The 20,737-nt window shown below is 48.5% G+C and overlaps 1 protein-coding gene across 1 annotated transcript in view; it reads right to left on the reverse strand.

The window, feature by feature from the left end:
* Nucleotides 1-5,657: 5,657 nt before the first annotated feature.
* Nucleotides 5,658-20,737, reverse strand: part of PMM2 (phosphomannomutase 2) — a 38,842-nt gene continuing 23,762 nt past the window's right edge. The window contains exon 8 of the mRNA XM_033235789.1: nucleotides 5,658-7,173. Coding sequence (XP_033091680.1) covers nucleotides 7,072-7,173 — 102 coding nt within the window. The 3' untranslated portion in view covers nucleotides 5,658-7,071. The remainder of the gene's footprint in view (nucleotides 7,174-20,737) is intronic.

Raw genomic sequence — 20,737 nt, forward strand, 5'->3', positions numbered from 1 at the left:
ATATTTCTCCAGCTGCTCAGACATATGGGCTCAACCCACAGACCCTCTTCCTCCTGGAGCTAGAGGCTCCACTTTCCCGGATCTGGCCCACTGGCAGCTGACATGGACCTTGCGTGACTTCCCCAAGGCAAATTTCCACCTAAGTGCCCCTTGCACCTCTCCTTGGGCCTGGGCAAAGCAGTTTTCTAATTCTTGGCTTGGTTGGTTTTAGGGGAGCTGGCTTAAAGCGGGGGGAAATGGGGGGATTGGTCTTTGGATTGGACGGGTTTTGCCTTTTGGTGCCTTTGCGGTGGGAGGCGGCATAGCCGCCTGTCTGGGGAAGACAGTTTATCCCAGCACTCCCACCCCTGGGCACAGCAGGCTGGTACTGGGATGCTGAACCCCCCTTACAGCCTGACCTTTTCATCTGCCTTCCGGTCGTGCGACCATCACTCAACAGCCATTTCACAGCCCTTGTCATTATGGCAGCAGGGTGGGGGTGGCGGGAAGGGCTTGTGGAAAGGGCAGGGTCTTTGTTTAAAAACTTTGTCCCGATCCATTCAGCTAAGAGTGGGTAGCTTGCATCCTGACAGCCTGGCAAAGTCAAGAAAGTTGAAGGAGAAACATACGTTTGAAAAGGGGATTTTCTTTAAAACTAGTGTTAAGAAACGCTTAGAGATTTTTTTTTTCTTATTTTTCGTAACTAAAGTTTTCACCCAGAGCCGGCTCTGTTTGCACCTTGCTGCTGACATTGCAAACTTTTTCTTTCTGCGGGGTGGGAGACAGAGTCTTGCTCTGTTGCCCAGGCTGGAGTGAAGTGGCCTGATCTCGGCTCACTGCAACCTCTGCCTCCATGGTTCCAGCAATTCTGCCTCAACCTCCTGAGTAGCTGGGATTACAGGTGTGCCCCACCACACCCGGTTAATTTTTGTATTTTTGGTAGAGACCGGGTTTCATCATGTTGGGCGGGGTGGTCTTGAACCCCTGACCTCAGGTGATGTGCCCATCTCGGCCTCTCAAAATGCTGAGATTACAGGTGTGAGCCATCGCGCCCGGCCTGCAAACTTTTCTGTAGGTATTTCTGGTGAACAAATCCTTAGATTATCTTTGCTGTGGTTTTGGTTTGGCTTTAGTCATGATTTAAAAGTAGAAGTAGCTGGGCATTATGTTTTGAAATTTGTGGCCTATAGGTAGTCAAGAATCCACTCATCAAGGCAGGGAAGCAAACATTTGGAAACTGGCTTTTGGGCAGACAGTAAGTGTCCAGAAAAGAGGTCGTTTGATGCTGGACGCACAAATAGCTTCATTGGGTACTTCTCAACTCTGATGAGTTTCGTTATTTCAGCCTAAGAACTGCTGCCTTTGAAAGGGGGTGGAAGGGAGTTGTTTTAAAATAGGCAAATACACGTGTTGATTGCGAGCCTGTGGAGAAAAAGGCAGTTCCCGCCACAGTTAGATCCTGGCCAGTGTTTCCTTGTCTGCGATGCTCCTTGTCCTCACCCTCCTCTCCCGCCTCTGCCTTCTGCTGGGTCAAAGGTGGCCTTTTTCTCTCCAACCTTGAATTGTTCCCTGGTGGCTTCCCAAGGGCCCATCTGCTGGTACAGTCCACACTTCCAAAGCCAAGACCCGAGAGGGCTCCTTTGCTGCCCCAAGCCTCTCTTTCTGTCCTCGCCTTGGCGTGGGTGGCATTGCTGTGACCCTGTGTGCTGGCGGTCTGGCAGGCTGTGGCCGGCAGTGAGCTGGGGGGATTGCATTCTGCTATTCAGGGGTAACCTTTGGATTCTGTCTTGGCAGAATCCTTTGTCAACGGCTCTTGCTCTGTCCTTCCTGTTTGGCCACAGCTCTTTCAATCAGTGGGTATTCTAGAACTGCAGGATGTCACAGCTGGAAGGGATGCGATACCGGTTTACAGAAGGGGAAACTCCTGGAGGCTCTGGGAGGGACAGAGGTTGTTGCTGACCAAGGAATAGCTAGAACTGAGGATTCCTGAATCCAGATCTTGCCTCCCATCAGCCGTCTTTCTCCCAATGAAGTTTTGTTTTGTGTAAGGCAGTGCGTGTGTTTGTTTGGCGGCTGGCTTACCAGGTTTTTCCTTTTAAGTCGTCAGGTGACGGTGTCTCCCCCAGGTGAGGCTGACACATTCCACTTGGCAGTCTGTTTTTTTAGGGGGTGGGGAGTAAGAAGATGGGATCATCTGTTTTTCTTTAGTCATCATTCTCTAGCATGAGAAAGCTTAGCAGGAAGGAGAATGCAGCTTCCTGGCAACAGAAAATGCCAGTAACTTGGTCAGCAGCTGTCCAGTGCCCTGTTGAAGCTTTTAGGATGTTGTGTGAGTTACACCTTACTCCCATGATACACCTGTGGGAAGAGGGGACTGGCCTCGGGGTGCACTGTCCACAGTCCCTGGCTCATTCCTGCTCTAGAGGTGTTTTTTGTTTTTGAGACAAGGCTGCCCTGCAGCCTTAACCTCATGGGCTCAAGCGATCCTCCTTCAGCCTCCTGAGTAGCTGGGACTATAGGCATATGCCACCATGCATGGCTAATTTTTAAATTTTTTGTAGAGAGCATCTTGCTACATCGTCCAAGTTGGTCTCGAACTCCTGTACTCAGACCATCCTCCTGCCTCAGCCTCCCGCAGTGCTGGGACTACAGGTGTGAGCCACAGTGCCCGGCCACTGCTATAGACATTTGATGAACGTTTGCTAGGCTAGGCATGGTGGCTCACACCTGTAATCCCAGCATTCTGAGAGGCCGAGGCAGGTGGATGGCTTGAGCTGAGTTTGAGACCAGCCTGGGCATCATGGTGAAACCTGGTCTTACCAAAAAAAAAAAAAATACAATTAGCTGGGCATGGTGGCATGAGCCTGTGGTCCCAGTTACTCTGGAGGCTGAGGTGGGAGGATTGCTGGAGCCCAGGAATTTGAGGCTGCAGTGAGCTGTGATTGCACCACTGCACTCCAGCCTGGGTGACAGTGACACCCAGTCTCAAAAAAAAAAAAAAAGCTTGCTGTTCTTCAGGCATGAAGTCAGGGGCTGGAAGCAGGTGAGGCTTGAGGGCCCGGGGCTGGCATGAGAGTCCTCGGATGGATATAGCTTTTCAAGGTCCATAGCGGGGGAGGAAGGGTTTGTTTGCTGTTGGAGCAGTGGGAGTGAGGGCAGAAGGTGGGCAGGTGTGAGAACTTCTGTTCTTGGTTTCCAGGAGAGCAGTGATGGGCAGGGCCCACTCTACAGGGTTGCTATGCTCTGCTTGGAATTTGCTCTGACTGGTGTCTCCCAAGGGAGGCAGTGATGTTGGGTGGTGCAGAGATGGGCATTTTTCTTGTCAATATTATACAATGATTTCCAAAGCATATTGGGGAAAAACCAGCCCATCAAACCTGTTTAGGGAGAGGCTAACGTAGGCACTTAGCTCAAAACAATGAGATTTGCTGACTTACTATACGGAGTACTACATGGGTGGCACAAGGAAGGGTTCAGCAAAAGCTGAAGGTGGGGGCTGGGCGTCATGGCTCACGCCTGTAATCCCAGCACTTTGGGAGGCCGAGGTGGACAGATCACTTGAGGTCAGGAGTTCGAGACCAGCCTAGGCAACATAGTGAAACCCCATCTCTACTAAAAATACAAAGATTAGCTGGGTGTGGTGGTGCACACCTGTAATCCCTGCTACTTGGGAGGCTGAGGCAGGAGAATCGCTTGAACCTGGAGGCAAGAGTTGCAGCAAGCTGAGATTGCGCCACTGCACTCCAGCCTGGATAACAGAGCGAGACTCCGTCTCAAAAAAAAAAAAAAAAAAAGGCCGGGCATGGTGGCTCATGCCCATGCCTGTAATCCCAGCACTTTGAGAGGCCAAGGTAGGTGGATCACTTGAGGTCAGGAGTTTGAGACCAGCCTGGCCAACATGGTGAAACCTGGTCTCTACTAAAAAGACAAAAATTAGCTGGGCGTGGTGGCGGGCGCCTATAATCTCAGCTACTCGGGAAGCTGAGGCAGAATTGTTTGAAGTGGGGAGGCGGAGGTTGCAGTGAGCCGAGACTGCGCCATTGCATTCCAGCCTGGGCAACAACAGTGACTCCGTCTCAAAAACAACAATAGCAACAATAGCAATGAAAACCAGAACTGAAGACGTTTGGGAAAGCAGCCTCCGGTGAGGGAGGTGGAATGAGTTGTAGGTCTTGACTTTGGGGTGCCGTGGCGGGCAGTGTGGAGGGGCAGGCAGTGTGGAGGTTACCTGTCGGTCGGGTTGGAGGAGCCTGCCTGGGCTGAGGTGACCAGCTGGGGCCCACAGCCAGAACACTTGGGATGGGGGAAGAGGAGGCAGCCCGTGGAGAGGAAGTGATTCAAAGCCACATATGCCTGGATGTGTCTGGATTACAGCAACATCTGCCCAACTGCCCAACTGGTTTTTCTTCTGGCCCATAGGGGCACTCCCCTTCCAGTAGCTGGAGGGACCTTCCCGGACAGATCATGAGTGGGCCCCACGCCCTTCCCTCGGGATCAGGTTCAAGCTCAACTTCCCAGCTAGCCTCTCCCTCCAGGGAGCCAGAGGCCTGCCCTGTACTCACCAGCTGCTCAGGTTCAACGCAGGCCTTTTCCCTGAGGCTTAAGCCCTGACCTTGAGTTCAGGGTCAGCTTCTGCAGTGCTGGGGATGGTGACTTTCAATAGTGCTAGGCTGGCCTAGGTGCAACCTCTGTGCTTTGCTCTGGCTCAAAACTTACCTACTGTGTTTAAATTTCTTGTGATGGTGTCCTTATCCTGCTAACCCCCTAAAGCAGAGAGAGGGGACTGTCCCTGCCTTACAGGGTTCTGGGTTGCAGGGAGCGGGCGTTATTATTTGAGTTAGTAATGGCTCACACTCACTGTTCAAAGTGCTTTAAATTCCATACACCGTAAGGACTATACCATTTGACACATGAACTAACTGAGGCGAAGATGAACTCACTGGAAGTCACGCAGCAGCGTGTACCAGCAGAACTAGGCTTGCAGCCTAACCTGCCACGTGCAGAACCTGCTGCTCTGGGGACACACGGAAGGCATCAGGACGCGCTGCGCATGCGTCATTTAGTTGTTAACACTTTACATCCCACCACAGTGCCTGACAAGCGGACACGCTTGGAGTAACCCCAGGAAGCTGGCCTGGGCTGCAATGCGATGACAAGGTGGAAGGAGAGGGGAAGTTCCAAGTCCTTTTGAGTTTGGAGACGAGTGTCAATTCTGACTGCAGAGGGAGGCAGCAGGCAGTGCAGGAGGGGCTCGAGGGGCCTGGGGAGGGTCTGAAGCAGCCACTGTGGGAACTGGGGCAGGAGCGGCCCAGGCCTCTGCGCATCAGGGCCCAGCCTAGCGGATTCAGGGTACCCACCTGAGGGCAGCCCTGTGTGGGGGGACACAGCAGTGACCCTCCATTTCTGGTTAAAACAAGTTTGAGTAAGACTCAGTTGTCTCGCTTTGACGCACTACGTTAAGGAAACTTGTAAGGAATGGCAGGCCCTGACCCAGTGGGCAGAAAAGCAGCGGGGGAGGAGTCTGTGTGTCAGGAACAGGAACGTGCAGCTCCACAGAGGGAGAGGCCCCCGACGGGACAGAAATCTGGAGCAATGCAAGAGTGGCTCTCAGACCTGGAAGGGCTGGGGTTCCCTTCCAGAATCTGCAAACAGGAGGAAAAAGGAATCAGAATGAGAAATAGGAAACAATGAAATCACTTTAATATACTAACCATTTTGGAAGGTCATTACAGTATCATTTGCAACATTCAACAAGGAAAGATGCCACTGGATGGCCGTGTCCTGCGAGTCACTGCCATCTCACTGTCCTGCGAGATGAGGAGCTGGCTGCTTTCACCCCACCGGATCCGGGGCTCAAGACAGCTGCAAGCCCGAGTGGCTGGGAGGTTTGGAGGGCACCAGGTTGGGCTGTGATGAAAGCACCTGGCTGTGGGCTGGGAGGCAGGAATGCAGGGCAATCTGGGCCCCCTTGGCCCAAGATTCAGTGCTCAGTGAGGCCACACAGCCCCAGCACCAAGCAACGGAGGGTCTATGGGTCCCAGCGTTTCCACATCCTGAAAAGGGACACATGAACCGTTTCCTAGGAAAGTTCTCTTCCACTGTGTTCTGGCTGAGGCCTGGGATCCTTCCAGTTTCACGAAGAACGTGCAGAAGGTGGAAAGAGTGAGGCACGCGGACCTGGCTGCGGCTGCACTCAGCCCCCTCAGTTGTAAAGTCTGGGTGGGGGCCTGGGTGGGCGCACATAGGAGAGCAGCTCCTCTTCCTGTTCCCTGGCCAGGGTCTTGCTCGATCCCTGAGAAACTAGAGGCGAACGCTTCTGGGAAGCCAGCCAGGGCGAACCAGGTCCTTTTGACATCCCACATTGGTTTCTCTGGACCTGGGTGACGGTTTTGCCAGCATCAACCCTCCGGCCCAGCTGAGGTGCAAACTCCCTGGGGTCTGCTCCCACTCGGCCAGCCATCTGTCCCGCAGGCCTCAGCCTCAAACATGGGAACATGCAGAGTGCGTCTAGTCACTGGGCATAACACTGCCCTGCTCACAGTCCCCATCAAGGTGACATGCAGGCAGGAGCTTCGTTCCAGGTATTTGTAAATTTCATCCTGGGGTGGGTCACTGCAGATGGCCTGTCATTGTTTCTTAGTACCAAACCCTCACTGTTGGTGCTGATGCAGGGGTCCATTAAAAAACTGCTTACGAGTCCACAGACCCACCAAGAGGGAGGGCCCAGGCACATTTTTTCTTTCTGTATCATCTTAGAATTATGGGGAAATTTCCACCAAAACCACATGATTGTATGTATCAGGGTGAGTATTAGATTAGGGGGCTGAGGGTGGGTGGGGAAGACCTTTTGTGGGAGGTAGTCCTCTGACCCATTCTTGACAATAGTTTTCTCCTTCCTTCTGGAAGCTTCTGGCACTGGAGATGGAGGCAAGGCTTGTCAGGAGTGGCGGTCCAGACTGCATGTGCCTGGCAAAGGATGCAGAGCCTGGTTGAGCTGCGGGTGGGTGAGCACGTGTGGGAGGACCCTCGGCTCTGGCCACCAAATGCCCCATGCTGGCTTGTCAGCCAGGACCCCACCCTCCTGCTCCCGAGTTAGGAGAAGAGCTCTTCACAGATCCTGCGTGTGTCCTCAGGCGCTGTCACGGAGTAGCCCACGGTCCTGGGGTCTGTGAAGATCTCATGGTCATTGCCACCCTGGAAAGACACAAAGCACAGATGAAGGCTCCCCCTCGTTTGTCCTGGGCCACTGCTGATGTGACCCTGGAACCCAAAAGTACCCAAAAAACAAGATGTAACTGGGCAGGGAGAATTTCTTTAGCTACTTTCCTCTTAGTTTCCAGGAGAGGAACATGAGTACAATTGTTATTGAGAAGAGATTAGAACCCTCTCTTGAACTGCAATTTGGCTTGGAACACGTTAATTATGCCTAGGAGAGAGATCACGACGTTCTTGTGAAGATCTGTCTAAGGCTTATTTTTCTATACAGAAGGCATCAGCAAGTGACGGTATTCTCACAGCCATCAGGTGTATTTTTTTTTTTGCTGTGCCCACACTTTTCTAACAAGTCACAAGGGAGCGTCAGGAGGGCAGAGGGCGGGGAACAGGGCTACCAGGGATCTTCCTGTGATGGACGTGGCGACATCAGTGGTGATGGCAGCCACTGGCCATGTGTCACTCTGCACACTTGAAAGGTAGCCAATGCAATGGAGGAACTCAGTTGATTTGATTTTAATTTAAACGGCTGCATGTGGGCCGGGTGTGGTGGCTCATGCCTGTAATCTCAACACCTGGGAGGCTGAGAGGGGTGGATCACCTGAGGTCAGGAGTTCAAGACTAGCCTGGCCAACATGGCAAAACTCTATTTCTACTTAAAATACAAAAATTAGCTGGGCATGGTGGTTCACGTCTGTAATCCCAGCTGCTCGGGAGGCTGAGGCAGGAGAATTGCTTGAACTCAGGAGGTGGAGGTTGCAGTGAGCCGGGATTGCGCCACTGCACTCTGGGAGTGCTCTATCTTAGATAGAGCCTGGGAGACTCTATCTTAAAAATAAATAAATGACCCCACATGACTGGGGTCCGAGCTGCTGGCTAAAAGCAGGGCCTGTGGAGCAGGTGGCCTGGGTCAGATGCTGGTTCTACCACAGCAGCAGCGTGGCTGTGGCAACTCCCTATCTGCAAAATGGGGTCATGGTGGAAGCCTGCCCAGAGCTCTGTGGCCAAAAAGTTCAGGAGATGATGGTTGGGGTCACACCTTGGTAAGATGAGGAAACTGAGGCCTCAGAAAGTCTGCAAGGGCCCATGTCTAGGAGCACCGGGGCATGTTCTGCCAGGGTTCTGTGCCTGAGTCAAGTGCCCTAATCTGTGTCCCCATTACCCCCACCAATCCTGCTGGGCTCAGGTTAGTGAATCATTGTGGAATTCCTTTACTTCCCTCATAAAACTGGATAAACACTCTAACTCAAAACCTTAAAATAATCTATGATTGGTTTACAATACAATGAACACAACCGCAGAGAAAAGGGTTTTTTCTCATGAAGCACCGAGCATGAAGCCAACGTGGAAACCATGATTTTGTACCAAAAATCGGACTTTTTTTTTTTGAGACGGAGTCTGGCTCTCGCCCGGGATGGAGTGCAGTGGCCGGATCTCAGCTCACTGCAAGCTCCGCCTCCCGGGTTTATGCCATTCTCTTGCCTCAGCCTCCCGAGTAGCTGGGACTACAGGCACCCGCCACCTCGCCAGGCTAGTTTTTGTATTTTTAGTAGAGATGGGGTTTCACCTTGTTAGCCAGGATGGTCTCGATCTCCTGACCTCGTGATCCGCTCGTCTCGGCCTCCCAAAGTGCTGGGATTACAGGCTTCAGCCACCGCGCCTGGCCAGTCTGACATATTTTCGAAGAATTAATTGCCCCTGGAAATCAGTGTTTTCATTTTTGCAAGAACCTATCCCCAGGCAGATGGCTTCCTCAGGTGGAGGTGAAGTTTCAGGCTTCAGGAAGGAATGTCGCTGGGCCCAGGGAGTGCTGGGTGGAGTCAGGAGGCCATGAACTTGGCATCTCTTCCAGTCCAGCCACTCAGGAGCCTGCCAGGGCCTTGCGCTGCCCTTAACACAGTTTTGTATCAGGCCTGGCAGCCTTCAGACCTGAATTTCATCTGCTACTTACACATGTGAAATCAGTTCTGGTAATTCTGATTTTGCCTTTTTTTTTTCCCCTTTGGACACAGGTTCTGGCTATGTTGCCCAGGCTGGGCTCGAGTGAACCTCCAGCCTCAGCCTCTCAATTAGCCGAGACAAAGACTGCGCGCCACAGTGCTGAGCTAGTTTTAGTAATTCTTATAATTAAAAAAAAAGATTTCTTTCAGGAATGACATGGTGGACAAAAGTCACAGAGAACCTAACAAAGGCACAATTAGCTGGGCATGGTGGCGCATGTCTGTAATCCCAGCTATTTGGGAGGCTGAGGCAGGAGAATCACTTAAACATGGGAGGCGGAGGTTGCAGTGAGCCAACAATGGACCACTATACTTCAGCCTGGGCAACACAGCGAGACTCAAAAAACAAAAACCAAAGGCACAACCAACTCTCACATGCCTCAGTGACTGAGGAGGGGGAGTCCGTATTCACACATTAATGTCTGGACGGAGGGAGAGGGAAACAAAGAACAAAGGTGACTAAGATGGTGTACTTCTGGGTTCATCATCAACTTTCCTGCGCTGGGAAAGGCACAGGTCAACTGCGCAGGTGTAGCATGACGTCCGACCAAGGAAACCGAAACCTACCTGGCCGCGCCCACCGCAGGGCCCTCAACCCTCCCGCGTCCCACCTACTGCCCTCCCACTCCCAGGCCCAAGACATAAAAGCCGCTCTGAGCAGACGCGCGGTGCGAACTTCCTTGGCCTCCGCCTCTGGAGACCAGTGAAACTCGTCTCTTTCTTTACGTTGGCTACATAATAAAGTTTCCTTTTTTTATCTTGCCTACTTGCCTTTTCCTCTGGCGCCGGCTCTACTAGTTGCATAAAGCAAATCAGGTGGTGCCAAAACCCGGGGAGACCCCTCCTCAGGGCCCCCCAAGGTCCGAGGAGCCTCCTCCTCCTTCCACGCCGTGGACGGACCAGGACCTAGACATCGCTTTCCGCACCTCCAAGTCTCCTAGGTGTGAGTACCTCTTGCCTCCCTCTCATACTTCTTGGCCAGAAGTCCTGCGCAGGCTCAAGGTTTTTTTTTCCGGTCACCAGGTGACCCACGGGAGTTTCCAAAGGCAGAGACGTCTGCCCAAAGGAACTCCATTCTGTTCAGTGGGAGACCTGTCCAGGACAGAGACGTCCACCTGGAGGTAATCTCCATTCCGGCTCCAGGAGCCTCCCACTGGTCTCTAGTGGCTCCAAAGGACGCTTTATAGCCAGGTAGAGTTCGGTTTCCGTTTCCACCTATTGGCGAGAGGAAGGCAATGGGAAACCCCCAATCCAAAATACCTAGAGACTCCCCTTTAGGGTGTCTTCTAACTAATCTCAAAACTTTACAAGTAGAGTAAGATCTTAAACGCAAGCAACTGATTTTCCTCTCCACTGTGACGTGGCCACAATATAAGTTAGACAACCAGTCTCGATGGCTGCCTGAAGGCACCCTAGACCGTAACATTTTAATCGACCTCAGTAATTTCTGCCAGCGCTTAAGCAAGTAGTCTAAAATAAATTATATACAAAAGTTTTAAAACTTGTGTTCTTGACCAGAGTTGTGTAGCCAATGTTCCCTGGCCCAAGTCAAGTTGGCTAAGGCGCGGACTTAGCAAAGTCAGAAAAGAAAGAGTCATCTTTCCTGGCTGACTCGCCCTGTCAGCTTCCCCCCCTTCCACTCCCACTTCTGCTCCACCTCCCCCTCCCGCTTCCGCTGTAATTCCGCCCTCCTCCTCGGTCCCGCCTACCATTGTTGAGGCTGCCCCTCCTTCCATCCCTTGGCATTTCCGCCTACCCACCTACCACACTCCCTCTCATTCTTGCCTTATGGGTAGCTTTTTTTTTTTTTTTTTTGAGATGGAGTCCTGCTTTGTCGCCCAAACTGGAGTGCAGTGGCCTGATCTCAGCTCACTGCAAGCTCCGCCCCCCGGGTTTACGCCATTCTCCTGCCTCAGCCTCCCAAGTAGCTGGGACTACAGGTGACCGCCACCTCGCCCGGCTAGATTTTTGTATTTTTTAGTAGAGACGGGGTTTCACCATATTAGCCAGGATGGTCTCGATCTCCTGACCTCGTGATCCACCCGTCTCGGCCTCCCAAAGTGCTGGGATTACAGGCTTGAGCCACCGTGCCCGGCCGCTGTCTCTTACTCTCATTCCGCCTTCCTCTTCAGTCTATTCCTGCCCTCCTCTTCCTCGGCTCCTTCCTAACTATTCTGTCATCATTCTATTATTGTCATCATTCTATTACCTGCTTCTTATATCTCCTCTAATAATTGTTTTACACCTTTAGGCACCTAAGGCACTAGGCAAACCAGTGTCTGATCTCCAGCCTAGTCTTAACTAAAACCAAACAATACTCCAGACACTAGGCAAACAGGTGTCCTTACATCTAAACGGCGGTGGACAATACCGTCTCCTAGCAACTACCTCCAGTACATCACCACTGTTGCCTATCTAATACCAGTGCAAGAGATCACCCGCGTTGCCTTCAACCAGATGCTCCTACGTCCAGGTGCCAACCATAGACCCTCATGACGCTGCCCCCTAACAGCAGGAAGCAGCTAGACAGACAACAGCGCCCCCAATCATCATAATCAATAAAAGGTTGGACTGTCTGGATGGAGGGATTGGGAAACAAAGAACAAAGGTGACTAAGATGGCATACTTCCGGGTTCTTCATCATCAACTTTCCCGCGCCCGGGAAAGGCACAGGTCAACTGCGCAGGTGCAGTATGACGTCCGACCGAGGAAACCGAAACCTACCTGGCCACGCCCACCCCAGGGCCCTCGACCCGCCTGCGTCCCGCCTACTGCCCTCCCACTCCCAGGCCCAAGACATAAAAGCCACTCCGAGCAGACGTGCGGCGCAAACTTCCGTGGACCCAGGAACCTCGCCGGAGAACGCCGGAGCGACTTCCTCGGCCTCCGCCGCTGGAGACCGGTGAACCTCGCCTCCTCTTTCTTTACATTGGCTACATAAAAAAGTTTCCTTTTTTATCTTGCCTACTTGCCTTTTCCTCTGGCATGGGCTCTAGTAGTCGCATAAAGCAAATCAATTAACACAACACACCTTTCTAGAACACCTACTACTTGCTAGGCATTGCTTTAGCAGCTAGGGATACGGCACAAACGAAAACGACCTTGCCTGTGGTCTGGTCGGGGAGACCAGCCAGGAGCAGACAGCTCTTGGGTGCCTTGTTGAGCAAAGGGAGGGAAGGGCTGCCAGGACTGGAGGGTTAGGGAACCCTGGCATCTGCGGGAAGTGAGGGGATAGGCCATGTGGCCATCACAGAAGCGACTGAAGAGGAAGGATGGGCAGGGGCCAGGCCAGGCCACAGAGCACAGATTGTGTTAAGGACCTGGGATTTCACGGGAACCACTGGAAGGCTGCAAGCCCGGACCATTATCTTTCTGGAGAATGGGTGGGGGGTGAGGGGAGCAGTTAGGAGGCTCCTGCAGCCGGCCAGGGTGCAAAGAGGACCGAGACCATTATCTGGGAAGAGACCCCTGAAGCAAAAAGGGTTTATGCTAGTCCCCTGACAGTTGCTAGGAGTGCCCTTCCCTGCAGATGTCACACACAGGGGACAGAGGCCTAACGGCATGAGTCTCCTCCCATGGTCCTGCTGGGGGCTGGTGAGGAGGTGTCTGTGAAATCTGAGTGATCTGTGTGCATGTAACTTGCTGGCACTTAATAAAGCTAGGTCTGGAGAACCAATACCCATCCAGGAAGGCGAAATCCTCCCGACCCTAGTTGCAGAAGCCTCCCTGGGTCGCTTCTCAGCTCCACCCCCTTTCAGAGAGCTGCGTGGCTGGCAGGAGCATCTGCATCACAAACACAACCCGCCTCAGGCCTTCCTTTTTCTCCTGCCAAGGGTCTGCTTCCTTCTTTATGACTCTCAGAGCATGGTGGGCTCCTTCCTGGGATGCAGCCTTGGGGCTGTGTCAAGCTTGCATACCAGAGTAGGTGCAAAGCAGACAAAGCGGACCCCAAATGAAATGAAAGGAAAGCTGGCTGCCCTCTAGAATAATAAGGCTACAGAGAACCGGAAATTTCAAATGCTGGATTTGCATATGCACTAAAGGTTACTTGATTCTAGCTGGGGAACTCAGCCACTCCCCCAAGCTCCACGAACAAAAACCCTGTTCCCTGGAGAAGGGAAGGAAGGGGGAAGGGATGAATGAACGATCCAATTTCTCGTTACAGTGTACCTGTCAGGCACCAAAGAAAGGCCAGGGCTCAGTGAAATCAGCACATTAATATTTAAATCCCTAATAGCTCCGAAGTCTGAGGATGAAACAAAAGGCATAGTGTTGGCCATGTTCAGATGTCAGGGGACTGACGAGTCTCCCCGCCTCAGCCCATTTCCGTACATGCTGTTGCTGACCTGTGCAGTGTAGTAGTGAACCCCAATCGTCCAAAGAGAGGAACAGTGTCATCTACCACAGCCTGCATGAACTGCTTAGCTGGTAGCAGTGGGTGTGTGCTGTGTGGATGCCTCCTATAGCACAGATGGACTCTTTGTAGCTCACAGTCAGGACTCCTATTTATTTCTGAGACAGGGTCCCACTCTTGCCCAGGCTGGAGTGCAGTGGTGCGATCATGTCTTGCTGCAGCCTCCACCTCCTGGGTTCAAGCGATCCTCCCACCTCAGCCTCCTGAGTAGCTGGGACTACAGGTGTGCACCACCATGCCTAATAGTCGATTCTTGCCATGGACATTCATTTTGGCTGTTTAACAAGTATTTATCAAATTACTAGGTATTATGGATACAGGGCCTGAGGCCACATTTGCAAAAATTATAACAGAAAATGGTGACAGTGAAAGAGATCTGGCCTGACTCCATCTTGCTTCTTACCTCCAAGCTGTCCTTGTTCATTCCTGGGCACAAGCTGAACTAACCTTGGGAGGAATTTAGTTTATAGTTCAACTTTGTTTTTTTTTTGTTTGTTTGTTTTTAAAGATGGAGTTTCACTCTGTCACCAAGGTTGGAGTGCAGTAGTGCAATCTCGGCTCACAGGAATCTCTGCCTCCCAAGTTCAAGTGATTCTCCTGTCTCAGCCTCCCAAGTAGTTGGGATTACAGGTGTGCGCCACCACACCTGGCTAATTTTTGTATTTTTAGTAGAGGCGGGGTTTCACCACATTGGCCAGGCTGGTCTCAAACTCCTGGCCTCAAGTGATCTGCCTTCCTCAGCTTCCCAAAGTGCTGGGATTACAGGTGTGAGCCACCATGCCTGGCCTATAGTTCAAGTTTGAAACAAAGATAACAGCTCTTTCCCTGAAATAAACCCCTTCTTGCCTGGGGACCAGTCTGCCTTTGTAGGACAAATTAGCTACAAGACTCGAAATTATGGTTTAGGAGCCACGGAGCCTCTGGCTGCAAGAGTGTGAACCTCCCCACATTGCTCCTGGGAATAACATCACTTGTAAAATCTAAGATCAGTGCCTGAGATATTTTGCAGACCCTGGCTTCCAATGTAGCAGTTGACCCACTCAGACAGGTAATCTGATTCAACCAGTTCTTTGGTCCCACTCAGGGACAGAAGACAGCAAGAAAATCTCACTTCCACCCACTATGATTTAATCTCCATGCTGACCAATCAGCCATCCATACCTCCAGAGCCCCTGCCCACCAAGTTATCCTTAAAAACCCCAATCCCCAAATTCTTGGAGAGACTGATTTGAGTAATAACAAAACTCCAGTCTCCTGCACAGCTGGCTCTGTGTGATTTACTCTTTCTCTATTGCAATTCTCCTGTCCGGATAAATTGGCTGTCTAGGCTGCAGGCAAGGAGAACTTGTTGGGGGGGAGGTTACACATCTGGGGACTCATCTGTGATCTCTCTTGTGGCTATCTGCCAGCAATTCAGTTCCCTCCCCAACCCCCCTCACTGGTGATGGATCCAAAGGCCAGCCCAGGCGGCCACCTAGTTCTCTTGGACTGGGGGCTGACACTGGCGCCATCTCTATTGGTGGGGTGCTGCCAACCCATGCTGTATGGATTTAACTGCGATAGAGAAACAGTCCTGGGGAGACTTCCTGTAACTGTAGCCCGATCGTGGCGCATCTCTAGTTCTATTACATGGTATCTGTTTGTAGCCCCAGCATGGGGTATCTGCCCTAATTGTACAGATAATAGGGGACTTGTTTGGAGGAATACTCTTGGTTTGTGATTTGGTCTGGAATATCTGTCTGGAAAGTGTTTTGCGTATTTGTTTTGCTGTATGTGTTTGTATATGTGGAGGAGATGTCTAAAGGAATTGCTAAAGGAAGTCTATCAGGCTCTCCTAGTTTGTCTGGTTGGTCATATTCGCTGAACCCTGAAGGATTTGTCAGCAGAAGCTTGGAAGTTAGACAGGGCTGCCTCAGGCTCTTCCATCCGCTCTTCCATCTGGTTCAGAGATCATCCTTTGAATTACTTTAGTAGGGGACAGAGATATGTGAAAAAAATTAGGGATATAAAGATGTATTTTTGGTAAGGACGATTATAAAAAAAGAAATTTGGCCGAGCGCGGTGGCTCAAGCCTGTAATCCCAGCACTTTGGGAGGTCGAGATGGGCGAATCACGAGGTCAGGAGATCGAGACCATCCTGGCTAACACGGTGAAACCCCGTCTCTACTAAAAATACAAAAAACTAGCCTGGCGAGGTGGCGGGCGCCTGTAGTCCCAGCTACTCGGGAGGCTGAGGCAGGAGAATAGCGTAAACCCGGGAGGCGGCGCTTGCAGTGAGCTGAGATCCGGCCACTGCACTCCAGCCCGGGCGACAGAGCAAGACTCCGTCTCAAAAAAAAAAAAAAAAAAAGAAATTTATATGAGAAAGGAATTTCTCATATAAAAGGAATTTATATGAGTTATATGGTAAATTCTTGTCCTAAAATAGAATGACTGATTATTCAGGAAAGAGGGACATCTAGGACAAGTCAGAAAGTCCAAGCATGTCATAGATGGTCTCTGTGAGTTGTGACAAGATTTGTAAAATGGGGGGAAAAAACCCCTAAAAATCTGGCAAATGAAAAATCTTAACAACTAATGCATATACTTTGGTCTGTATATTTATAATGTTGTGTGTGTGATGTTTAAGAGCTGTAATTAAATGGCTTAAAAAACAAGCACTGAAACATTTTGTCAAAGAAATAGCAACTCTAATGCATTTTAGTTCATGTGATGTTAGTAATCTTTGGTAAATAAAGATAGTTTTAAAGATTATTGAGGAAATAAAATAAAATTGTCTTCAAAACTCAGACATTTGGTCTGTATTAGGCAGATCAGATACGGTTTTTGCTGGATGCTTTAAGGTCATAAATAACTTCTGTGACTTTTGTAATTGTTCAATTTACCTACTTTAGAGCCATTAGATTCTAGATAAGGCCTGGGGGCATATGGAGTTAGCCATGACTCCTAGCTATGCCAGAAAGAGTCAGACTTTATCTGCAGTTCTGTCCTGTATTCTAGGCTCTGCACCTGGTATGTAATTAAAATTGCTTAAAGACATGGGAATATGCTTTTTTTAAAAAAAAATCTTGTCTAATTTAGAGAGTTTAAGGATTATTTTTGGTTGAAAGAAAGACAAAATAAAACTGAAAGTTTAAGCAAATTGTAGGTTTGTGAAAAATAAACTTTCTGAAGAACTCTGTGTGTGAACAAGCTGGCTAAAATTGAAAGGGTATTATTTAATTTTTCCATAAATTAAATATTAAAAGCATACTGATGCAGGGGCAGAATCTGGGCCCATATATCAAAATTATAGGGTTTTATGCCAGGCGTGGTGGCTCATGCCTGTAATCCTAGCACTTTGGGAGGCTGAGGCAGGCAGTTCATGAGGTCAGGAGTTCGAAACCAGCCTGGTCAATATGGTGAAATCCTGTCTTTACTAAAAATACAAGAATTAGCTGGACATGGTGGCACACACCTGTAGTCCCAGCTACTCGGGAGGTTGAGGCAGAAGAATTGCTTGAAGTTCGGATGCAGAAGTTGCAGTGAGCTGAGAATGCACCACTATACTCCAGCCTTGGCAATGGAGCAAGACTCCCATCTCGAAAAAAGAATAAATAAATAAAAATAGGGTTTTATTTTTGAACACTGATTTGTTCTTTTAACAAACAATTATAAATGGTTATATAAAAGGTTTATGAAAATGTTACCCTACAGTCAAACTAAAATTGAATAGATTTGTTTGTAAAATTTTATTAAAAACTAACTTCAGCTGGGAGTGGTGGCTCACACCTGTAATCCCAGCACTTTGGGAGGCTGAGGTGGGTGCATAATGTGGGGTCAGGAGTTCAAGACCAGCCTGGCCAACGTCGTGAAACCCCATCCCTACTAAAAATACAAACATTAGCTGGGAATAGTGGTGGGTGCCTGTAATCTCAGCTACTTGGGAGGCAGGAGAATCATTTGAACTTGGGAGGAGGAGGGTGCAGTGAGCCAAGATCATGCCACTGCACTCTAGCCTGGGTGACAACAGTGAAACTCCATCTCAAAACAACAACAACAACAACAACAAAACTAGCTTTAGCATTAAAGATGCACTAATGCAAGATAAAATTTGGTTTTCCCTGTTGAAGAACATTTTTATGTAATATTGAGAGAGAGAGAGAGACAATGAAAGATTTTTGTTTGGCTTTGGAGTAAACTATTAAAAAAAAAGAGACAGATTCAGTTGGCCTCATGCTATCTTCATTGGGTTTTGCTGTTTAGAAAGCTGAGTCTTCTCTCTATCAGAGTAAAGGTTTTTCCCTTTACAAAATGTTTGAGTTATCATTTTGGCTAAATGAATTACTTATGGTGACCTGGGATTCTACTTTGTGATATCTAGTGTTTTAAACCTTTGATATTTAACAAACTTTCCAAGATCAAATTCTAAGTTAAAAAAAAAGAAAAAGTTCCCTAAAGTCCAAAAGAGACATATTTGGCTTATTTGGTATATTAAAATTATGTAGGAGAAGCACTGTCAAATATTAAAAAGTATGTAACTTTCTTTGGGTTTATAGTCATATAAATATGTTATTAGTATGTGTTACAAAATTGTGTAAAATTCCTATAATTCTGATATGTCTCAGTATATGTTATCAGTAATAATTATAATTGTTACGTTAAACTGTGTGTCACAGAGATGACCAGATTTCCTTGTTGACTGCATCTTTAACTATGGCTGTCCTGAGACTTTTGTTACCCACAGACAATTGTTGTCTTGGTTTTAGCCTTTTCAAAAGGCAGTTTATAATCAGATACAGTACTCTAATGGGTACTCTTGAATGCAGGTCTCTGGTAACTTTAGAAATTGTGACACTGGAATGGAGGAAAAAAAACTTCTAGGATCCTCATGGAGAGCTGATGTGTTAAACATTGTTAATCCTTTTGTCTTTCAGAGTCAAGAAAATGATTTTTCTTTTGAGCTGTTTACAACTTTTAGCAACTGAGTTAAAGTATACTTCTGTGAGCAAAATTTAGAGCATATTGCTATCTCTCTGATTTCTCCAAAATTTGTAAACTATTTGTGAGTATTATCAACTTATGGCAGTATAATTATTTCCACAAGGGCAGTAACAATTTGTTTTCTTTTGTAGTAGGATACAATTAGAGATGCTGGCTTTAACTGGAATGACATTTTCAAATATAAACAGACTGCTTTAAGGAACAAAGTTGACTAACAGAGCCAACAGAAATCCCTTGGAAAAGCTGGCCTCATACCTTGTCTACAGAGTTCCTGTGCAGGGTTCCTGAACTGTGGTAAATAAAGAATGTCACTTTCTGACAGGCCCAGGAGCCCCAAATTATCTTAGGATCATAAGAGGAAAAAATTTCACCCAACTCATACCGGTTTATCTTTGCAGGTATAGTAGATAAATCCATGGCTGGGCTCGAGTCTTTAAAAACGTCTAACCTGGGATTTCTTATGGAACAAAGTTTCAACAAAGCCAGTTATAAAAACAGCCTATATGGCAAACAATTATTCTTGCTCTACTTTATACAAATAATCAGGCCAAGCATAATAAGACCATGACTTATTTTGCAAGTAAACTTGTCCTACTATGATTTGTCTTTAATAAAAATAAGGATGTGAGAGAGAAAAAAGTGTTTCAAAAAACTATGGTACACCTGCTGTTAGATGTGTTCTTGAGTTTTTATTATTTTCTGCAATTTGGACTAAATCCTGAATTCTTTGTGGGCTACAATTCCCAAACAATTTTTTCTTCCACTTTTCTGACTTGGACTCAATTAAATTGTTACTACCTTTTTCCTGAGGCCCTGCAAGCTGAAGCTGCTTCTTTGTAACACAGATGACAAAAACATGTCAAATTGCCACTGCCTTCCTCCTCTATAACTAAAGAAGCCTCGCCCATCTGCAATGCCATCTCTTGATACAGGAAACAGCTGTTTAACTGAACTGATCTGGTCTTAGGACTAGGAAAACTGACTACAAAGATAAGGAAGAGTATATTTACATTTCCTCCTTTCTGTCTACCCCAATCTGTCTGTCTAACAACCTCTGACCCAAATCTCTCTCTGCTAATAACCCCATGTCTGATTGGTTCTTGGAGCTATTTACCTCAGTCCCTCAGAGCTTAGGGTCAATTCTACAAAAGCTTCTGAAGCCAGGACTTTCACTCTTTATCCTAGGACTCATTTGTTAAAACTATAGATGAGAATACTAATGGCTTTGTCATGCAGGCCTTCAAACCCCAACCAGGAACCTCTGAGTATAGGCAGACAGCTGCAAAGTGGTTTCACTCCTCTTACCTTTGGGTCAACACCTACCCTGACTATGCTCCCTGTCAGCAGAAAGAAGCTAGAGCAGTTATCACTCTTTTCCCATCTTCATGCCCCACACCTTAGGAATAAGGTATAAAACCCAACAGGAGGAACTGAAACTATCTTTGCAAAAATTTTAACTGAGAAAATTATGATGGTGATCTTAATGACTCCATCTTACTTCTCACCTCCAAGCTGTCCTTGTTCATTCCTGGATGCAGACCGAACTAACCTTGGGAGGAATTCAGTTTATAGTTCAACTTTGAAACAAAGACGGTAACAGCCCTTTCTCTGAAATAAACCCCCTTCTTGCCTGGGGACCAGTCTTCCTTTGTAGAACAAACAAATTAGCTACAAGAGTCTGATCCTCCCCAAATTGCTCCCCACAAATAACATCACTGTCCTAAAACCTAAGATTGTGCCTGAGATATTTTGCAGACCCTGTGTTCTGATGCAGTAGTTGACGCCACACAGACAGGTAATCTGGCTCAACCAGCTCTCTGATCCCATCAAGAACAGCAGATAGCAAGAAAAACTCACTTCCACCCCTATGATTTCATCTCCAAGCCGACCAATCAGCAATCTCCACTTCCTGAGCCCCTACCCACCAAGCTATCCTTAAAAACTCTGATCCCCAAATTCTTGGAGACACTGATTTGAAGAATAATAAAACTCTGGGAGGCCAAGCTGGGCACATCACTTGAGGTCAGGAGTTCAAGACCAGCCTGGCCAAGATGGTGAAACCCCGTCTCTACTAAAAATACAAAAATGAGCCAGGCATGGTGGTGGCGCCTGTAATCCCAGCTACTCAGGAGGCTGAAGTGGGAGGATC

This window comes from Trachypithecus francoisi, unplaced genomic scaffold (assembly GCF_009764315.1).
Source record: "Trachypithecus francoisi isolate TF-2019V2 unplaced genomic scaffold, Tfra_2.0 Lachesis_group15, whole genome shotgun sequence".
NCBI classification, from domain to species: Eukaryota; Metazoa; Chordata; class Mammalia; order Primates; family Cercopithecidae; genus Trachypithecus; species Trachypithecus francoisi.